At 43.6% G+C, this 15,214-nt stretch overlaps 3 protein-coding genes across 3 annotated transcripts in view; 1 reads left to right on the top strand and 2 right to left on the bottom strand.

The window, feature by feature from the left end:
• grin2bb (glutamate receptor, ionotropic, N-methyl D-aspartate 2B, genome duplicate b) overlaps positions 1-3,038 on the top strand; it is a 75,695-nt gene extending 72,657 nt beyond the window's left edge. Inside the window, exon 15 of the mRNA XM_053417640.1 lies at positions 3-3,038. Within this exon, the coding sequence (XP_053273615.1) occupies positions 3-1,160 (1,158 nt within the window). The 3' untranslated portion in view covers positions 1,161-3,038. The remainder of the gene's footprint in view (positions 1-2) is intronic.
• Positions 3,039-8,476: 5,438 nt separating this feature from the next.
• LOC128431293 (eukaryotic translation initiation factor 4 gamma 1) lies at positions 8,477-9,772 on the bottom strand. Its single transcript, XM_053417578.1, has 3 exons — positions 9,411-9,772; positions 9,044-9,315; positions 8,477-8,878 (listed from the first exon to the last, which is right to left on the bottom strand). Exons 2-3 carry the CDS (start codon positions 9,257-9,259, stop codon positions 8,477-8,479), a joined length of 618 nt encoding a protein of 205 aa, XP_053273553.1. The 5' UTR covers positions 9,260-9,315; positions 9,411-9,772.
• A 2,055-nt stretch (positions 9,773-11,827) lies between these two features.
• si:ch211-243a20.3 (uncharacterized protein LOC100151507 homolog) lies at positions 11,828-13,212 on the bottom strand. Its single transcript, XM_053417568.1, has 3 exons — positions 13,140-13,212; positions 12,746-12,875; positions 11,828-12,152 (listed from the first exon to the last, which is right to left on the bottom strand). Exons 1-3 carry the CDS (start codon positions 13,210-13,212, stop codon positions 11,828-11,830), a joined length of 528 nt encoding a protein of 175 aa, XP_053273543.1.
• Between the last annotated feature and the right edge of the window lie 2,002 nt (positions 13,213-15,214).

The following is a 15,214-nucleotide window of genomic DNA, read 5'->3' as shown; positions in this document are numbered from 1 at the left end:
AGGGTATATCTGGCGTAGGAGGGGGGGGCATAGCAGGGGGTGACTGGGACTGTCGTAACTGCCACAGTGTATGTCACCAGGGTGGTGGTGTCGGAGGAGGCGGCACGTGCCAAGCTAGCGCAGTTGGGGGCAGTAGCAGTCGCCCCAGCTCCGCTACCAGCAAACGCGGTGACTCCTGTAAGGTGCAGCCGAGCAACCTTTACAACATCAGTGAGGATAACATGGTGTTCCCCGGAGAGAAGAGTAGAGCGGGACCCAGCCAAACTCAGGCACAGCGCAGGAAGCTAGGGCCGGGTGGGAGGGTGTTACGAAGACAACACTCATATGACACAGTCGTGGACCTTCAGAGGGAGGGGGCAGGCCGCATGGGAGGGGCTGGTGGGGGTAGTGGGGGACAGTTTCCCCAGCCCCGAAGTGTGAGCTTAAAAGACAAAGACCGCTTCATGGAGGGCCCCAGCCCTTATGCCCACATGTTTGAGAGGTACTCCGGTGACAGGGAGTCTCCCATGTTTGGAGGAATAGGTGGGGATAGGGCGAAGGGAGGCTCCTCGTTCAGTCTGTTCCGTGGAAGCGAAGGTGGGTTGCATCGGCGGTCGGTGGGGGAGAGAGACCAAAGGGACAGAGATAGAGCAATGATGGGAAGTGGGGGCTGTGGTGGTGGTGGTGGTGGTGGTGGTAGCAGAGGGGCTGGGACTTACTCCTTGTCTAAATCTCTCTACCCAGATAAGGTGAACCAGAACCCCTTCATCCCAACCTTCGGCGATGACCAGTGTCTATTACACGGTGGCAAACCGTACTACGTCAAAAAGCCACAGACGCAGCCACAGCAGCAGCAGCAGCAACTTCTCAACAACAGCCGAGGAGGAGCAGGGGACTTCCGCGGCTCCATGGGAGCAGGGGACTTCCACGGCTCTATGGGAGCGGCTTCCTATTTGCCTGCATCCGCCACAGCTGGGGTGATGTCCAATGTGGCCCCCAGGTTCCCCAAAGAGCTGTGTCTGAGCGGGGTGGGAGGGCCCATGGGGAACCACCACGGGGCCAGCAAAGTACTGCCTGCGGGCCGGGACACATTAGGTTTGGGGCCGGGACAGAGAACCTTCAATGGTGCCAGCAATGGACACGTTTATGAAAAGCTCTCCAGCATTGAGTCAGACGTCTGAGGGAAAAGACCAAGAAAGAAAGAGAGAGAGAAAGAAGAAGTTGGTGAGGGAAAAGGAGGAGGATGGAGAGAAACATACAGAAGCGAAAAAAATGAAACAGCTCAGGCGGATGACCTCTCTGTGTGAAGAGAAGGAGGAGACACGATACTGTGTGTTGTTGTCACTCCCCTAAACGGAAAGAATTTGGACGATGCACAGAGGCCACTACAGGCTAAGATGTCGTGAAGTCCGCCTGGAGACGAGTTTTTAATGGGAAGAGAAGATTCTGGTGGTGCTACGACGCTCAGAGAAAGATATGGGTGGAGGGAGGGGAAAAACAGGAAATAGAATTTCCAGTCTCTTCACATGCTCATCGTCTTTCCCTCCCTCCTGCGGTTCCTTAACACAAACAGAAATACAATCATGAATGAGAAATCAACGCTTCTGTTGAAGTAACAGGGTAAACTAATAATAATTGTATTGATAATGTTGATAATATTATTGAATATTATTCTAGTGTTTACTGATGATTGGTTTGGATTGTTTTTAAGTTTAATTCATTTATTTAAATGGTTCATGTTACATATTTGTACGATGTTGATTCTTTCTTAGCCTTCCAACATTACAGGACACTGGTCAGTACAGATCTTTTTGAGGTTCCTGTAATTTGGACTATTTTGGATTCTTTGCTATTTATTCTTCATGTTTGATCTTTTTTTTTTCAACTTTTCTTATTTTTGAGTGCTGTGACGTGTATGTAAAAGGCATGACTCGCTGAGTACATTCAATGTACTTTTGATTTCTTTTCCAAAGCAGGTTTTTCTTTCAGCTGCAGAAACAACATCATCATACTGATTTGCCATTTGCTCTCATTTTTCTGCTTGGCAGTAGCAAATGGGTCTCGCATTTTGAGCTGGATGTGCCTTAAAGGATCAATTCTGATTTTCTACACTTAAGATCTCGTCTGTTGGTCGGCAGATGCACTTACAAACAATTAGTCAATTGGTTTGAGTGAAGAGATAACTGAAACAATCTGAGATGAGAGTAGAGCTTCACGAGTGTCATTTATCATGCTGTTCCAGATATTACAGGGAAGTAAAACACAGACTGTGTTTCGAGGAGCAGTCGAGGAAGTTTCATTTCCTACATTGACCCCCAACTGTAAAAGTTAACAACAGCAGGATTACAAGGGTTAAAACCACAGTGCCATAATAAATAAACATTCCTGTTCCCCCCAAAAAAGTCAGGTGCGACAGAGCCTGCTGCTGTATGTGAGGAAATTATGCTTTAGAATTAAAATGTAAACGCTTCTATTTCTTGTACTATTAACTCCAGATTATCTAATCGCAAGACAATTTCCTTTAAACCATTTACGATTCAAGTTCAACAAGCTTTATCACTCCTCACCTCATCAGAGCAGATGATCCAGGACCCGAGTATCCATTAAATACAAGCACATCATATTAAATGTTTTCAACGGGCCTCACTCTATTGACCGTGTGCTGTTCAGGACCTGGAAATCTGAGGGACCACACCAGCACACAGCCCTGAATCATCACATCATCGTGTCATCTTGCAATTCATCACAATTTATTGAACTCCCCTTTACTGTGCGTTGTGTCATTTCTTTATTCCTCTTTACAAAAAGAAATGTGTTCTCACCATACAGCTGCCGAGTAGTGTCCCTCTGCAGTGTAAAGGAGCAGTGCACCAATTTGGGAATAAGCTTATGAGCTGTTCTATCTGTGAAATGATCTCTGTAAACAGATTCTGCATGTGAATAAAGAATCTGCAGGTGAGGGACAGGATGTTGGGGCCTTAAAGCCTTCTGGTTTCTGTTTCTAGTTTGACCAATCACGTTTGGCCCGAAGGTAACCAGCCCGTGTGGAGAGCAAAGAAGCTAACGGCTGTTTAATTCACGTGCATTCATCCGCACAAAGATGTTAATAGAGACTAGCCATTAACAATCTGCTCCTAAAACACCATTTAATGTAAGGATTTGTAAGTGGTGTTAATCATCTCATCTTACGCTAAGCAGGAAAATGAATAAGCGTAATTCTCAATGTGTCAAACTTTTTAAATTTCCCAATAAAAGAGCTAGCTTTTTCCGTCATTTGTCCCAACGTGTAGCTCAAATCCGCATTTTCAGAAAACAGAACACACAGAAACATCCTCTCTGCACTGTGACCTTGATTTCTGCCTCCAGTCGACAACAATCTGCTCAACACGCTGAGATTTTGATGAAGGAAAGAGTTTGCCCTCAAGTCCAAGGGCCTGTGGATTCATGTGTCGACTGCAGACGGTGAAGAAGAGGAATAAATAGGAAGTGAATTGCCTCCATAAAGAAGGTGGTGGGTTTTCTAAAAAGCCTTGTTTGTTAGCGCGGGGCTTGTGGTTTAACTTTGATCAGTAGGCAGCTCCCAAATCCTCAACGTCACATCTCTGCTCGAGCACATCACACAGACCAAGAGACACCATTGTCAGTTGAAATTTAAAACAACGATTCTCCATTTTTCAGTTATTTATTGTCACTTAAACTTGACTTTAAATCGTCTCGCTAAACCAAACTTTTAATACCTAAGCACAATCTGACAGACTGGATCCGACATGAAGTTTGTCGTACATCCCAGTCGAAACTTCAGTAGACTTTCCTTCTCTTGGTTGACAAGTCAGTATGTATGATACTAAGGGTTTTGTAAGGACTTGCATGTATACTCTTAGTTCTTATTTCTTTCTTTCTGTTTTTTAAATCTTAACTTTTAGCCTTTTAACGGGGCGCTTTTCAGCGATATTTGGAGTTTTATCAATTTCGTCGGTACTGATGATCCATGTGGTTCTGTAAGTGTGCGTGCCTGTTTGTGCAAGAGCAGACACAAATCTTTCACAGTCAAAACTTTTGGTTATACTCAAAATAAATATGGCAAAATTGAATTTGAAAAATGTCACTAGGATAGAAAACATTTTTATTGTTAGTGATATACAAAGATTGCTTTTTCTTGATAGTTTGTGTAAATGCTTTTTTAACAAGGTTGAGGTCTTAATACATTCATGTCACTGAAGAAGCCTTTTTTTCATTTCTACTTTTTCTTGTTTTTATCCTTTGAATATATCTCATTATTTCTGTTATTGTATGTGCCTGAATACATACGCTTGATTACCTCTGTGAGTGCTCATATGGAAGAGAGACAGAGTATGTGAGAGAAAACTGTGTTATTGTACTTGTATTATAAAAAACAGTATGTAAATACTTTACCTCACACTCATGGACTTTTGATAAAAACCTGTACAAAAGGGCAAGAGAATAGATCTATTTGGGATAAATCTTTGATTCGTAGGTTCCCCTTGCCAAATTGCTTTTGTAACCACTTTAGGCCAGGATACGTGCAATCGGTTCTTATCACAGACACATTTTGATAAGTCGAGGTTTGTTGATGTGTCTTATTTTATTTTCTTCTTTGATTTGGTAAAATACCTGCTTGTCTTTTCCTCAAAAAGAAAAATTGTAAAGCACCACCATCAATTGGTTCACAGAAAGCACAACATATTATTAGATTTCTACAGAGGTTGTTTCTTTCTTTCCTCTTTGGCTGCATCCTCTGATTTTTGGTTTGTTTCCGGCCACAGGAGGTCGACCAACATCCCTGAGCTGTACAGATTGTGAAAATTGTACATACGACAAAACTCTAGTTCATCCTCACATTTTTTTGTATGGAGAGAAATTACTTGTGTGAAGACAGTATTTCAAATTTGATTGAATATTTAGTAATATGGAAAATGAGATTAAACACAGTCAGTGTGAAACATAAGTGCTGGGAAATATTATTCTTCTGTCTCTTTGGAATAAAAGTGTTGAGTATTAATAAAAAAAACAAGAACACTCCAGACTTTGTTCATTTGTCTTGTTCTTGTCTAACCCCCCCTCCCCTCCGCCAGTTTTTCCCCAGACAAGGAGGTCATGTTTTCACCCTCGTCTGTTTGTTAGTGAGCAAGATCATACGAAAACTATAGATTTTCTCAAAAGTTGGTGGAAGGCCGCACCATGTGAACCAGAAAGGACCCGTTATATTTTGGTGCAGATTCAGATCATGAGCCAGGATTTGTTTTCCTCTTTCTTTAACATTGTGAGGTCGTTTTTCAACATCCTCACCATTTTCCCCAAGGAATAACTCAATGATTTTGATGCAGAAAATCAGGCACGTTAAGACAACTGCTATCTTTGAGTGTGTGGAATTTGGTGCAGCTTATTTGGATATAAGTGACTGTTTTGCCTTGGTGGACGTATGAGCTCTATACAGTTTATCTGGTGTCCACAGGGTGCCAGAGAGAAACAGGACTTTCACGTGACTCCTATTTATACTTGACATTCAAATGCAGCAGGCTTGTGTTCTAACAGAACGTATTGATACGCTCCATAGGTCATCAGAGGATCCGATATAATGGCTGCAGCTGAGAATCGTCTTCTGCATCATCTTTCTCCATATCTTTTTTTGTTTTAGTCCTCTCCGCCTCTTCTGAGATGCATGTGCAAAAAGGTGCATTGAGCGGGAGAGGAGAAAATAAATAATGAGATAAGGAAAAAAGGAGAAGTGATGCAAACTGAGCAGCGAAGATCAAAGTGTCTCTCTCCTCGGACTCCCTCTCTTTACTCTGAAAGCCTCGTCCAGCAACAGGAGTTATTTAAAGAAGCCGGCAGGTTTGAGAATGCGTCTAGATTTGGTGGGAGAATTTCATCGGCCCTCCCCGGATGCTGACAGAGAAGAAGGTGAGGCTGTAGAAATTAATCTTTTAATCAGTGTCTTTTTCTCTAAAATCGACTCTCTGGTCTTTCGCCGCCTGTTCTCTTCGCTCACTCCACACACCAACCCCACAACCTCGGGATGCATTGCAACACATGTAACTACTTCTTGACAATTAACCGTTACCTAGCAACTGGCTCTTTTTCTGGCGATGGGGAGGGAGGAGGGGGTGAGTGAGGTTGGGAGAGGCACAGAAAAGAGAGAGAGAGAGAGATTTATACAGTATTCCCACAGCATCTTAACTGGATTGGATGCAACAATGCATCGACAATACAAAACCAAAATGGAAAGTACAGCCTGAGCTCAACGCCCACACATAGCAGCGTGGAGAGGAGTGAAAGAGAGAAGGAGGGAGCAAAACGGAGGAGGAGGATGAGGAGGGGGTGGTTGATTTACAGATTACAGTATGAAAGAAAGGAGGAAGGGGGGGGGGGGATCAGCAAAACAAAAGTCAAATGAGCAAGTGTGCAGCTGCAGAGTGAGAATGTGGAGAGAGAGAGAGCGGAGAGGAGGAACATGCCGCACGGAGGTATGTGGTGTGGATGACAAGTAGAGGAGGGAGACCGGTTGCTGTAGAAACACTTGGCGAACTTTTAATGAAGGCATGGAGTTCGATGCCTGCGTGCCCACCACCACATGTACACACGCACGCGCACGTGATCATCATGTGCAAACAAACAGTGTAATTATGTGAGCAGATAACAGGCACCCCCTGCTGGGTCCTGCGAGGACAGAGCCTCACCTCAGCTGAGCAGAAAAAAAAGATCAAACCTCCATCAATCGGGGCACTGTCACATGTGGTTACAGAAGCAGACAGGCACTGACACCCAGTGGTGAGAACATGGCAGCCTGGGTTACCGGAGGGAGTTCAGGACATCAAGGCCTTTTTCAAGTCTGTCTCAAAACGATACAAACATGATGGTGGTCGCACACAATGAAAACAGTACAGCTTTGACAGAAATCCACTCAGTTTTTTGGGGAGCTTCACACGGACGCCAGATAACCTTTGGTATATATTTTGTTGTGTTGCTTTAATTCCAAAGAACGGCTGAATAACCAGTAGACAATGTCCTGAGACTGGTATTTTATAGAGTTCAATTCGTTCCATCCAATCATCCTTTATCTAGATTAACCTCCATTCATTTGAATTGGTCTCCCCAACTTCTTAATATTTATGATTTATTCTTTTATTTATTCATTCACAGCCTCATTCTTTGGTGCATGATATGGCAAGAAGACAGCAGAATCGCATGCTCTTAAGTAAAGCCGACACTGACAGTATTGTGCGGACCCAGTGTCAGACTGTCCTGCAATTTCAAATTATCAGTTGCTCATTTTTCAGGAATAATCTCAGTTATTTGTCTGTCTATCCTATTATCTGGGAACTCATGAAGCGATGAATATATTCTTTATACGTGTACAAATGAGAGAAATAAATCCTTAAAGCACTGTTGTAATATGCCTTAATTTTAATGCCTATGTTGTGATGACTATATATTTACATAACTCAAAGAAGCTCATGGGGCCAAGGAAGACAATCAGTGCAGTACTGCCTGTTGCACAACTTTTCATGTAGTGAGTGCATAGGACGTTTTGGCAGGCCAGGCCCACCCATCCACGCAACAACTGTCCCACTTAAGCTACTGGAATCCTGAAATATGCTGTGAGTTTATCTCCCAAAAGAAACACATTTTTAGTCCCGTGCACAAACATAAGCTCACAAACAGAGTCTCTGAGTTTCAGCAGACGATACTGAGCCAATTTTAGGAGTTTGACCTCTGATGCCGTATTTATTACACATGCACTGAAATGTCTAAAGGATTGGTTGAAAATAGATTTATTCAACACAAAGCTGCAGTTTGTCTGTCCTTGTCAAATAATATCATGCTCTTGCTGATGATATAATAAAGCCAAGCTTTTTGTCCATTCATAAATATCACTCTCCAGAGGCTTATATTGAATATCCTCCCAGCTTGAAGTGAAACTAGTGTTACACAACCAGCTGTTAGGAGATAAAATATGAGATCAATTATGGTTTTTTTACTGAATTCTCATTTGGATTTGATGTTCAGTTCAGAATAAGTACTTTTGTCAAATGTTGTCCCAGAAACTCTCCAGGCATCTGTGCTTTTCATTGATTATTGGGAAAAAGGGAAATGTATAAGTTGTATTTCCCACATGTGTTTTAATTGAAATGTGAGGGCAGCTGCATGCAAGACATAAAAACACCCAAATTAAATTTAAAATTGTTTATTCATTAGTCGACAACATAGTACAAACCACAAACAGAGTACAGACATGATGTCACCCAGTGCACATTATACAGAGTAGGAGCAGGGGTTGCAGTGGGGGGTTTAGTGTCCATTTACAAATATCACTGTATAAGTTGTATAAGTGTATAAGTTGTATTTCCCACATGAGTTTTCATTAAAAACTTAGTGGGGGGTGGAGTATGCCATCTTCCTGGCATCCACTGTTTCCCTCAACAAAAGGGAGAGCCTTGGTGCCCTCTTCCCTTTCTCTGCGATATGGTCCAGCTGGTTATGAGTAGGTGTCCATCAATTCCTTTTCCGTCACCACCTCCAGGTCCTGCTGGATCATCTGGAGGAGCTGACAGAGGCCCTCAAGAGACGGCCCGTCTCCTTTCTGCAACAGCCTCCTGATGCAGCAGTGCATGGATTTCTCTGCCAGCACCTTGGAGAGGAACAGCTCCCCAATAAACCTCAGCATATTGAGGAAGCGACCGGAAGGTTTGGTGTTCTGTTGCTCTTCCCTCAGCCGGTCGGTGACCCTCACGTCCTGGACTGGCTTCAGGCAGGACCAACTCTCTTGATGAATGCCCTCCTTGTCCAAGTTCTTCATGAACTCTGCCTGGCAGTGTTTAACCAGCAGAGACCTGAAGGAGACGCTGGCTGACCAGTCAGACAAGGATTGGAACTCCACCTGAAGAGGAGAAAACCATAAAGGAATATTAACACTAATGTAACTCACATACATACATAGTGATCAGTGTGTTAAATTAAGGTTACAACCTGCATACAAATACAAGGTGTCCAACTAAGTAAGAAACAGGATAAAGTAGCTTCCAGTCATAGATGCATCACTTACTTCTGAGAGGTGTTGACACAGCTCCGCGAAGACTGCAGCAGAGTCTGGTTTCTTCACGGCCCTCTTGAAAATGAGCTCCACCATTTCCTGCAGGTTCTCCTCAACGTCCAAGTCCTCGTGACTCAGATCCGTCACGAAGGCTTGAAAGTTTGCAGTGACGCAGCTGACGGACTCGTAGGAGGCAGCGCCGAGAAAGCCCACGTGTGTTGGGATCATGTTGATTCAAATCAATCGTAGTTCTCTTAAAGGCAAATCCAAAGAAACGAGTTCAGGTGCAAGAACAGAGTGCAGGAGCAAGAACAGAGTTCAGGAGCAAGAACAGAGTTCAGGTGCAAGAACAGAGTTCAGGTGCAAGAACAGAGTTCAGGAGCAAGAACAGAGTTCAGGAGCAAGAACAGAGTTCAGGTGCAACGAGCCAAGTATTCCGAAGAGAACTGACTGAAAACTGACTGAAAACTGACGCTTATGTAGGGACAGACTTCAAAGGTATATGGCTGCTGCTTTGGTGACCTTCAGTGACATTCATCAAAGGAACAAAGCCTGAGTGATAACGTTCAAAAAAATTCAGAAAATGCCTATGTTTTTTTTTAAATGTACAAGTTTAATTTAGATAAACATTAAATTCAAACTTAACGGTTTGAGTGAAAAATCCCCGATGATGCTTCTGAAACTGTGTGTTACAAAAATAAAGTACATCTATTTATCTACATCAATTTAGATCTATCTGGGGGGGGGGGGGGGGGGGGGGGGGGTATAGGGGGGCTAGTAGCATTCATGCTAATAAGGAACGATAATGCCTGTTTCATATTGGTAAATGTGTCGCTTTCAAGAGTTTTTACAACAACAGTTTTAATTTGGTCAAACCACCACGTGGAAATGTGTCCTTCGGGGGAAATCAGTGGCACTAATATGGCAGGCAAAACGTTTGCAGCGCTGTTTGAAGTCAGTGGGCACGATGTACAGTCAGAGTCCGCCTCCGTGTCTTTATTGAACGGGTGTCTCCTCTTCTTCGTCAGCTTCTTCTTCCTCTGCGCCATTTTGAAGCTTTAACGCTCCTTCAACCGTCGCTGGACAACTTTAATGTGCGGGTAGTGAAGTAAAGATATCTCGGCTCGTAGCGTCTCAGCAAGTAACAACACTGAGGTCGGACATGTTGGATATACGTTTGAGGGACTTCTTGCTTCCGTTTTAGTGCGAGACTACCACGGTGTTGTCTGATGCTCCACACCGCCTCCGGCCGCTCCGGGGTGGGATTACATGGTTACGGTGGCCGAGAGAGCTGAACGCACTGCAAATGAAGAAAACACTTTCTGTTAATAGCAACATTTGTTAGAAAATGGACACTTGCATCTGTAAATGCCTTTAATTTACATATAATAATTTATTGCACAGATGGGAAAAGATCATAGTTCTTGTAAACATTGAATACATTTTCTTTTTGACTCATTTCAAACAAATGATTATGCTTGAAATCTTACCCCTAAATAGTATTGTTCCCTAGGAAATCAGTAAAATGTCCTTTTAAAAACCCTATTGAAAGGCAGGGATAAATCTAGTTAATCTAGATCCTCGGTTCCCAAACTGGGGTACATGTACCCCAAGGGGTACGCGAAGTGGTTCAGGGGGTACGTGGGGAGAACATTTTATCTGTGTTTTCAAAGTGAAAAAGCCCATTACATTTTCAAACTGAGCTATAAATAATCGCGCAATATTAAATAGTCTGAATAGCCAACTCGCATTGCCAAAAATACCCATATTCAGCTAAATAATTACACTGCCAAAAAAAGTTACAGGTAGGTTAGTGACCGTTAGTCAAAACTAGGGATGGGCATAATTAATCGACAATCGATTAATTGATCCTTAAGAATTTCGTAGATGACATTATTTTGTCATCTACGATTATTATAAGTCCTGAAATCCCTGACAATTTCAAAGTTTCAAGTGTTATAGGCTGTATACGTGCGTCGGGGGGGAGGGGGGGGGTACGTAGCTGGAGATTGAATGTCTGAAGGGGTACGAGACTGTAAAAAGTTTGGGAACCACTGATCTACACCATCAAAACTCGAAGGGTCGCGGCGGAGCTGGAGCCAATCCCAGCTGACACTGTGGAGAGGTGGGGTTCACGTCAGGTCGCCAGCAAGAGGCAGGTCAAACCAGTCAAACTGGGATTTGAACTTCCTGCTGTGAGGCGACAGGGCAAACCACCGCACTACCGCGCTGCTCTACAATTAGTTGTGGGGACTTAATTATGACTTACAGACGAAAACATGTTGACTTTGCAACGAATATTCATTCCTCATCATCGAAAACCTTACACTGCATTAATGCTGATTTAGCAGGGTCGGCACAAACCTTTGGGGGAACAGGGGCTCAAGTGAGAAAAGGGGCACATTTCATAATTGTTTTAAAAGATAGTAAATTAAATGTTGTAGCACATCTCTGAGTGAATTCAACTGATTTCCATGAAGTTGTATGGAGATGTGGGATGTGATCAAAGTAAAGACCCATAACAAATTGGTTTTGATCAGTTTTATTTCATGATCTCTCTTTTTCAATTTTATGTCTGCATATTTGTTTATCTGCAAATAAATTAAAAAGAAAGATATAAAGACAAACATCACATAATAACAAGAAACTGCATGAGTCAAGGAAGTAACTCCATCTGAGAAAACAAACAGTTTATTTCAAAAATACAATTTCAAGCCTAAAAATATAAACAACCACATTCTCAGGATGTTTTAAGGACGTTGGTTCCCAGAGTAGATTTGGACTTGGTCCCTCTCTCTATCTGTCGCTCTGGATCAGCTTCACTTCTCCGCTCTGCAGGACCCTCACCCGTCTCCTCCTCACCACCCGGCTCCCCCTCGGGGGGCTTCCCCTCATCGTGGTCCTCGGGGTGCCGCGGCCCAGGCTCGCCACCCCCCCTCTCAGGCCCTCGGGGGCCGGTGCCAGGGCCCGACCGCCCCCCTCCACCCCCGCCTCCCGGTAGCCGTGGTGACGGAGGAAGGGCTCCAGTGTTGCTAGGCGATGGGAGAGCTCGGTGATGCGCCGGTGCAGCAGGGAGACTTCTCTGAACAGGTCGTTCACGGACTCGGACAGAGGGCGCACCCTGCAGGACAAGCAGAGGAGGCTCAGAGACAAGAACCCAGACATGTTTGTTGAGGCTGGAGCAGATTAATGCACTGGGCACAGACGTTTAAAGGGCCCCAGACAGGAACACACCCCAAAACTACTCACTGAAAAGACTCAACAATTTCATTTGTTTGTGTGGTTACTTTGCATCTGTTTGCATTTTGTGTGTTTGTTCTTCATGTGTTTTTTTGTTAGCTAGTGGTCACATGTTGTCTCTTTCATGGTCCCTTAAATTTGTGTCTCTAAACTAATTATTAATCTCCCTATTGTCATTTTTTTTTGTGGGCCCTGGTCACTTAATATGTGCCGATATATCTGGTGGAGTAAAAGTGAAAAGCACCTGAAAATAAATCCACTGAAGTTGTACTTAATTAAAGTAACTAAGTAAATGTACTTTGTTTCATCCCACTTCTGGTGATACTCTAGAACAAACCTCACTAATTGCTGTAGTAAGGATAATAAAAGTATGAATAAGAAGCGTTAAATCATGTATGATGTCTTTGAAGAAGTGATGTAGTGAATCTAAAGATGGCTCCTCAGACAACATGTGGAGTAAGTGTGGTAAGTTACCTGGAGTAGTCTGGTAACAGTGCACTGGGCTGTGAGTGCAGCATAGTCTTGATCTCGTTGAAGATGCGTTTTCCCCAGGCGTCCAACACGCGGGTCACACTGCGCACTGAGGCCACATTCACACTGTCAGCTGCAGCCCAAACATAAAAGCATCAGAGAGAATTTATTCTCTGAATTTACACAGAGAGAGAGAAACTGACTGAATGAGTCATAAAAATCAGAGGGGCACATGTGTGGTAATGACTTCAGGCTCAGGTCAGTCCCATCCACTCCACAGACCTTCTCCAGCCGCTTCATTACCTCCGCTTCACCCGTAAATTCTTATTATCATTCCCGACTTCAAACATTTTGTCTCAAAAACACGGGGGGGTCAAACCGTGGGCTTGTGATTTACCTCCCTCTCTGTAGTTCCAGCTCCCATAATCCAGTTCATTCTCCCAGTCGGCCGAGCTGGCCCCAGTTACCATGGCGACCACCATCAGCAACATCAACAGAGAGGGAGGAGCCATGATGAGCAGACGGACCTTTAAAAAAAAAAGAAAAGTATCGGGTGAAAAACAAACCTTCACGTGTCGCCTGTGGAGAAGTTACCGATCAGCTCGTGTTTGTAGAGCAGAAGAGATGAAAACAGGCGTCAGGTGGAAACAAGGTGAAGAAACACAGGCTTCATGTGCACGGCTCGGAAAAAACCACAGTCTCATACTGCACGCACATCTGTATCCAGTGGGAGCTGCTGCTTTACCCCATAATGCTTCACTCAAGTAATCACATTATCTACTTCAAACTCTGATTGTGAAGAACGGGTCTCAGGAGGGGGTTTCACTCGGTGCTTCAATTTGGTCTGACTTTATTATATTTTTATGTGATCGACAAAACTGGAGAAGTGAAATGTAAATCCAATCCCTAAACGATTTAATAATTGATTGTTACTTTTCAGATTTTACATATAAAACACATTTCACTTTCAGGTCATCCATAGATTGATACAAAACTTTGATGAGAGCTTCACCTGAGGCCCACAGCTGTTTGACCTGAGACAGTCGGGTCTGCGTGTGTCGGCCACGAGAAGAGAATGACGACAGCAAAACATGTTTTTTTAACACTAGTCTCATGACTCCAGGTTCATCTGGAAAAAACTGTGTTATGTAAGAGAAGGTGAAGGCAGGCGACCCAGAAACTGAAGGAAAGTGGATTGCATCCATATGACAGCGTCTGTGAATCCCACGGGACAATAATGAGCCTGTGACTCATTGCAGAGGAATTAGAAATGATTTCAGAGGTTGTGAATTTGGAGCCTGATCAAACAGAACTATAAACCCAAAGCGCTAGTTTCAATTCCGACTAAACAAATCAACGAGATTTAGGAGTAAAAAAACAAACCAGTGTCTCTTTGCTGTGATGATGTGATGATGTGCTGCAGTAGCTTCATGTTTATCTTTGCAGAGTTACACTCACAGAATATGACCGACTGGAAACAATATGATATTGAGTCTATACTCACAGGTTGAAGAGATGATGCTCCCAGTGGCAGCAGGAAATCACACGTGTAGTTGGATTAACAGAACCAGTGTCTCTCACCCCCCCTCTCTGTCACTGCCCTCGGCTTTACCTCTTCTTCTCTCTTATTTTGTCTGGTGCTCTCTCCACAGTCGGCTCACAGTTTTCAGATAAACCCCGACTATAGTGTAACAGGTCCCGAGGAGAAGGCTTAGCTTGTGGAGTGCTCTCGAACCATTACAACCCTAACACACCCAGCTCTCTCCCTTTTGCTCTCTCTCTCTCCCTCTCTCTCTCTCTCCCTCACACACACACACACACACACACACACACAACCCGACATCCAGCTGCTGCCAGATGTGCAGCACACTTTATTACTTGTGTGTAATTTACCCTATTCTGGTGTCTTCTCCTCTTCCCCCTCTTTAGGGAACCGACAGATTTATATACACACACACATTAATGTTTATATGTATATGTGTGTCGGTGGTTGTAATCTCAATCTGGTGCAGGATCAGGTTTCTGTAGTGATGTACTGGGATCTCCTCAAACGTGAGTTATGGTCCCTTTTCATCCTTGTCTGCTTCGCACCGTCTGCCCTTTAGCCTCACAAAGCCGTGCAGCTCAGAGCTTCAACACATCCAACACCACCAGACAGTTTCTATAAAAAAAAGAAAGCAGGTACAATAAAGAATTATTCTTCTTTATTCCTCCTGCATTTCAGAAGGAAATACTGTACCTTTTATTTGAAAGCTGTAGTTAATCTAACGATTAGGATTTGCATGCAAAGTACCCAACAGTATATTTTTGGAGAATATGTGACGTGTGGGATGTTTGATGACAGAGAGAGCAAATCAAAGTAGATTTTGCTTCTTCACCAGCCGGATCAAATTGTGCCAGTGCTACATGGCCAACTTTAAATTCTCGATTTATGTATGAAGATATTTTGTTTCAAGACACATTACAAATATT

Source organism: Pleuronectes platessa, chromosome 3 (assembly GCF_947347685.1).
Source record: "Pleuronectes platessa chromosome 3, fPlePla1.1, whole genome shotgun sequence".
NCBI lineage: Eukaryota > Metazoa > Chordata > Actinopteri > Pleuronectiformes > Pleuronectidae > Pleuronectes > Pleuronectes platessa.
The sequence above is the reverse complement of the archived record's forward strand: the minus strand, read 5'-3'. Positions and strand labels throughout refer to the sequence as shown.

Coding starts and splice junctions, on each gene's coding strand:
- LOC128431293 (XM_053417578.1), bottom strand. CDS start 9,259: ATGATCCCAACACACGTGGGCTTTCTCGGCGCTGCCTCCTACGAGTCC. Junction 8,879..9,043: donor TGTGTCAACACCTCTCAGAA/GTAAGTGATGCA, acceptor TCTCCTCTTCAG/GTGGAGTTCCAATCCTTGTC.
- si:ch211-243a20.3 (XM_053417568.1), bottom strand. CDS start 13,212: ATGGTAACTGGGGCCAGCTCGGCCGACTGGGAGAATGAACTGGATTAT. Junction 12,876..13,139: donor CTGGAACTACAGAGAGGGAG/GTAAATCACAAG, acceptor TTTGGGCTGCAG/CTGACAGTGTGAATGTGGCC. Junction 12,153..12,745: donor CTGTTACCAGACTACTCCAG/GTAACTTACCAC, acceptor CTTGTCCTGCAG/GGTGCGCCCTCTGTCCGAGT.